The sequence below is a fragment of the Ochotona princeps genome, chromosome 16 (genome assembly GCF_030435755.1).
Source record: "Ochotona princeps isolate mOchPri1 chromosome 16, mOchPri1.hap1, whole genome shotgun sequence".
In the NCBI taxonomy this organism is placed as follows: Eukaryota; Metazoa; Chordata; class Mammalia; order Lagomorpha; family Ochotonidae; genus Ochotona; species Ochotona princeps.
The window spans coordinates 51,216,751-51,222,570 of record NC_080847.1 but is presented as its reverse complement, the minus strand read 5'-3'; the positions used below and the strand labels follow the sequence as shown (position 1 = coordinate 51,222,570).

The following is a 5,820-nucleotide window of genomic DNA, read 5'->3' as shown; positions in this document are numbered from 1 at the left end:
CTGTGAGAGTAAGGAGAAAGATGGGTTTGATGCTGGCATCCCATTAGAGCCCTAGATCAATGTTCTCCTCATTTATGTTTTTACTATTTTGCAAAATTTTTATTATTTATTTATTTAAGGCAGATATACAGGTGAAGGAGAGAGAGAGAAAGAGAGAGAGAGAGAGCGAGTGCTTTTGGTCTACTCTCCCAAAATGCCACTCTGCCTGGAGTTGAGTCAATCTGAAGTTAGAAGTTAGGAACAGCAACTAGGTCTCCCACATGGGTGCAAGGACTCAAGGACTTAAGCAATCCTCTGCTACTTTCCCAGGCCATGAGGGCTGAGTTGGATTGAAAGTGGAGTTGCCAGGACCAGAACCAGCATCCATCTGGGATGACAGTGACACAGGAAAGCATTAGCCGGAAATGCCACTGTGCCATCATCACCTAACCATTGCTTTATTTGAATGGCAGAGTTCTAGGCAAGCAAGGGAGACACAACTTCCAGCTGCTGGTTCACTCTCCAAATGACCTCCAAGGCCATGGCTGGCCCAGGGAAGGCCAGGAGCAGCATCAGGATTTGCCAGTTGAATGCAGTTCCACTGTTCTCCCAGAGAGGGCAGCAGGGGGCTGGAGTAGAAGCAGAGCAGCTGAGCATTGGCCAGGAGTCCTTGTGGGATTCAGGCAGAGGCACCCTCCTGGACCTGAGCTTAATGCTGGGCCACTGGCTGCTCCCCTTCTGATCCATCTCCCTGCGAATGTGCCTGGAAGAGCAGCAACAGATGGCCACGTGCAGGGGCATTGATGGGATTCCTTTATCTGGGCTTGGTTAGACGTAGGCATAGCCATTATGGGAGAGAACAAGCAGATGGACAGTCTCTCCATGTCTGCTTACCCCTATCCCATTGCAAATGCTTCTCAAGTCAACCTTAACATTTACCTGCAGAGTTAAGGGGTGAGGGAAAGACACAGAGAGATCCTTCATCCACCTGAATAACCTACAAATATCCCCAAAGGCCAGATAATGCAAAAGAGAGAGGCAAGTTTCATGTTAAGGGTGTAGGGTCCCAAAGACCTGGCCATTATCCACTGCTTCCCCAGCGTGTCAGCAGGGATCTGGGTTGGAAGTGGAGCAGCAGGGACTCCATCTGATATTTGTGGGTTATCTGCATGACAGGCAGAGGATTGGGTCCACTAAGTGACAGCATTGGTCTCAATAAATAAATCTTGAAATAAGCAACAAACATCCTATGAGGCGATTGAGAGGACCCAGCAATGAACCTTCTCCTAACTCCAACCTATGCGCAGAATCCAAGTAGCAGATGCTCTGTCCTAGAACTTTCATGTGTGCTGTCACCACCTTTAACCCTCAGTCACCCTGACCATCATACATACTGGTATGTGATGCACACATGGAAAGGAAGTGACCTGCCTGTGTTTCCATAAGGGCCATGGGTAGAAGACAAAGCTACAGCAGGACCATCCGTGTTGTCGTGTGGGACAAATGCAAGGACTGGGCTGTGAGGTCACGCTATGTCTGTTCCTCATCTCCCATCCCAGGGCAGGCACAGCAGGTGCTCTAGGATGGAGTCACCCTAACAGACCCCTCAGTGTCACCCAGCCTTGAATGTCTGATAGTAGCATCGGGGAGGGGAGAGGTCAGGGTGCGAGGCAGGGGTTCCCAGGAGAAGCAAGGGTGGGAGAGACAGCAATCCTCACATTTTTGTTTTATCCACTGTCGTACAACTTCAGTGACATCAAACCACAACCAATTTGATGTGTCGTTGTGGGTCAGAAAACGAAGGCTACGGTAGTTCCAGGAATTCTTTCTTTGTCTCTGGAGGACAAAGAACAGGGGAGAGGGAATGCAGAGACTTGTCCATCCTTACACAAGGAGCATGCCAGCCCCTCTACCTGCTCCCATGCCAGCCACAGCCCCTGCCCCCACTCACTCACTCACACCGGAGTCCACTGATCCTCCCTTCTACAACCACCGCCCCCCAGAGAGAAGAAATCTGGGATCCCCAGGGCTACTTCACCTGTCCCCACTCTCTGAGGGCAGTGGGGTGTTCTAATCCCCTGAGGTCCCAGGTACCACTGCCAGGCTAAGCCCCTCCCCACTAGCACAGCCCCAACACAGGCATGTGGGAACAGCATTCTGGGTCATCAGGGGAAACAGCACGCAGTCCTGAGTCTATACTCTGCGAGATGACTGCTATGTTAGACCTCATTCTGTGACCCCAGTGCTTGATAAGGACCAAGAAGGACGCACACATGAGAGTAAGATGTTCTAGAACAATCTTGTACAATTCCAAGAACATGACCTGGCGTGTGCTACAGAGAGCTAAGCCACAGCCTGTGATGTCAGCATCTCATATTAGGACCAGTGTGAGTCCAGCTGTTCTACTTCTGATCCAGCTCTCTGCTCATGCGCCTGGGCATGCAATGGAATATGTGTGACTTGTTCTGCCACACACGGTGGAGACCAGGATGGAGGCCCAAGCTCCTGGATTGTGTCTGGCCCCACCCTGCACATTGTAGGATTTTGTGGAGTGAACCAGCATAGGCACACTCTCCATCTATACCTTCCTGTCTCCCAAATACATAATCAGACAAGAGAAGTCAGGGGCTGGAGTTGTGGTGCAGAGGGTAGAGCTGTGGCCTGTGACTCAGGCATCCCCCTGGACACAGCTGAGAGCCCCAGCTGCTTACCTGTGCTCCAGCTCCCTGACAACGCCCTGGGAAATCAGCACTAGATGGTCCAAGTACGTGGGCTCCTGGCACCCATGTGGAACACCCAGGTGGGAAACCCAAGTGGCATTCCAGGCTCCTGGCTCTGGCCTGGCCCAGTCCTAGTCAGTGTGACCATTTGGAGAGAGAAGCAACAGGTGCAAGATCTTTCTATCTATATTGTTACCTCCAGCTCTGCCCCTACCTCTGTCTCTGTCTCTATTTCTGTCACTCAGAAATAATTTACTTGCTCAAGTAAATATGTACATCTTTAAAAGAAACCTCAAGGAACATGAATTAAAAAATAATATCCCTTACCTCTGTGATTTGAGAGCCCTGATAATACTTTCTGCTCCTTCATTTACATGTTAAGCAAGGTGCATGTGGCCAGTGGGTCCCTTTGTGGACAGATGGGTTCTGGAGCCTCCAACCTTCCCAGAGATTTCATGATTGAGACTCCTGTCTTCTTTAAAGGTCCAACTCCTACACCCCCAACCTTGTGAGCACTGAAGCATGCTGTCAAGAATCTGCGAGTTCTGAAGCCCTCAAGAGTCCCTGGTTTGAGCTCCTCCACTCTCTGCAGGGCAGCACTCTCCTCCCACCCTGGCCTCAGCTCAGGCTCCCGTCTCACCTCATACAGCATCAGTAGCTGCTTATGGGTTTTCCTTTGTCTCTTCATATTCAACTCTGCCAAGCACAGCAACGATGGGTCAGGCACAGCTTTCCGGAGATTTGTTTTGTTGAAGACCATGTACACGCTTTGCCAGCTCTTTGTAAATTGTTGATAAATTTCTAGAAGAAGGAGCAGAGAACAATATCAGGGGATTGGCAGAGGCGGAAGCTGCAGGATGGCCCAGAGGGTTGGGGTTGTACTCTCACACTTAGCTGTGGGACTTTGGGGCCAGTAGTTGTTCCCTTTGGGTGGGCCCTCCCATATAGAATGGGTGCTAATTCCCCGTTTGCCTGCAGCCACTCTCCACCTGCCCGGAGAGGTACTGTGTGACTCACTTCTCCCAGCAAGTCCAGATTTATTCCAACTCCTCTACCTTGGACCCGTTCAGTCCCAAGGGCTGTACCGCCTCCCTGTGCCCCCTAAACTGCCCCTTCCCCACGTGAGTCGGCCTGGAAGCTCTTTGCTGTCCCAGGATTCTCAGCTTCCAGGGCTTTCCTATTATATGTCTCTTGTTCTGTCATAAAACAACATGACCGTAGGCGCACATCCCTGCTGGGTCTCCTCTTCTCTCACCAACCTCCTCCTTCTTATCTACCTCACACCCATTTCTTCCGTTCATCACAAAGCCCACCAGCTCGAACCTCATGGACCCTGCAGTCCCACATCTTCCTTGTGCCGTGGAGGTGGGGCCACTCCTCCTGGCACCTTGCTGGTGTCACTTTCCTAGCTCTGCTTCTTTAAACTCCTATTTACAAACCACCCACAATTCTGCATCGACTTTCTCCATCGGCTTCCTTTTCCAAAGCTTATGGGTGTGACCTGTCCCCATAGAGTGGCCCTCTATGCAGGTCACTCCAGGTCAACTTGGTGATGAACCTAAAGGTAGGCCACATTTTTACTCATGGCTTCTCCCCTGGGACCTTCCCTCAGCACGTGGTGGGTCTTGTCTTACTGCCACACTATCTCAGACCACATTGCTAATGAATAGGGAGCTCAGAACACCCCTTTAGGATACCCTTGCCACCGTGTTCCCTGTCCCGGAGGAGTGCCTCTTCCTCTTGCCAGTATCTTCTACCTTGCCCTGCAGTGCTCCCACATTGCCCAGCTCACCATTGTTGATGTCCACCATTGACTCCATGGCGAGGTCATCATTGAAGGAGTCACCATTGGTCTCTGCATCCTTCTCGGTGGTTTCCCTGTTCACTCCTTCACAAGCTCTGGTATACCGGGAGGGTATGTTCACATCATTTGGGTTGGCAAATATGTCCCACAGGCCTATGTTACTAGAGAGCCCGAATTTGGGCATCCACAGTAGAAACCACAGCAGTGGCAGCATCTGTTGCCCAGAGGGCAGCATGAGGAGGCTCTGGTGGAGGAGTCTTAGCGATACACAAGAAAACCAAGACGGTGATGGGCAGGCTGTGATACCAGCAGTCTTTATCTAAAGCAGGGGAGCTGGTTGGGTCCGACAGGCGAGGCAAATCCTTTCACCTAGTCAGCATCAGGAACAGGAGAGCCGGGGTGGTGGTGTAGGAGGAGGGTGGGTTGGTGTCCCCAAACCTTGCCTCCTCTGACAAGTCGGCACTGAGGCTCCCAGGTGCAGTGGAAAAGTTTCACAACATGTACTTTTATCCCAATCCATTTGGCCCTCCTCCAACTCCTCCTCCTGCTCCTCCCCACAGTGAAAACTGCCACTCACTTCACACTCTGGCCTCAGGCAGTTGTTTGGTGGTTCCTTTCTCAGCTTGGTCCTGCCCATGACCCACGTGGCCCTGAGCTAGGGATACCCCTGAAAGATGTCCCAGTTTTTCCCACCTTGGGCACCGATGCACAGCTGTCTGTCAGATGCCCTGGGGAATAATGCATTCCATAAGAGATCCCATTGGGAACCCTGGCTGCTCTACTTCTCATCCAGCTTCCTGCTGATGCCCCTGAGAAGGCAATGGTCAGTGGCTCCAGAATCTTGTCCTGTCACTTGCATGGAAACCAAGATTGTGCTTTGGGGTGTTTTCCTTCAGCCTTGCAAGACTCTGCTACAACTGCCTTTGGGAAGTGAGCCAGTGGATGGAAGATCTCTCTCTCTCTCTCTCTCTCTCTCTCTCTCTCTCTCTCTCTCTCTCTCTCTCCTGGCTCTCTCTCTCTCTCTCCCCTCCTCTCCCCTTTGTCTTTTACCTAAATAAGCAAATCTTTAGCGAATAAGACACAGAATCTGGAAGTGCCATGTCATCTCTTTCTCAGTGGTGCCACGCTGTGGTGCGGAGGGGAGGGATGAGGAGAGAGAAGCAGCCACAGAGAGACACGCACAGGCCAGCAAGCAGCCTGGGGTGAGTGGCCATGTGAGGGGCAGCTCTCCCAGCACTAATGTGGTCTCTGTGTGCCTACAGCCTGGGCTGACACCTGACTGCTAATTCAGGAGAGACCCTGGGTGTCACCCAGCTA

At 51.6% G+C, this 5,820-nt stretch overlaps 1 protein-coding gene across 1 annotated transcript; it reads right to left on the bottom strand.

The window, feature by feature from the left end:
• Positions 1-907: 907 nt before the first annotated feature.
• LOC131482156 (transforming growth factor beta-1 proprotein-like) lies at positions 908-4,858 on the bottom strand. Its single transcript, XM_058673929.1, has 4 exons — positions 4,492-4,858; positions 3,340-3,500; positions 1,698-1,815; positions 908-918 (listed from the first exon to the last, which is right to left on the bottom strand). Exons 1-4 carry the CDS (start codon positions 4,736-4,738, stop codon positions 908-910), a joined length of 537 nt encoding a protein of 178 aa, XP_058529912.1. The 5' UTR covers positions 4,739-4,858.
• Positions 4,859-5,820: the final 962 nt, after the last annotated feature.

Bases quoted from the DNA above. Each gene is read 5' to 3' on its own strand.
- LOC131482156 (XM_058673929.1), bottom strand. From the start codon at position 4,738: ATGCTGCCCTCTGGGCAACAGATGCTGCCACTGCTGTGGTTTCTACTG. The intron at 3,501-4,491 runs GTGAGCTGGGCA...TCCTTCTTCTAG, and splicing joins AATGGTGGACATCAACAATG to AAATTTATCAACAATTTACA. The intron at 1,816-3,339 runs GTGAGACGGGAG...TTTGTCCTCCAG, and splicing joins AGCTACTGATGCTGTATGAG to AGACAAAGAAAGAATTCCTG.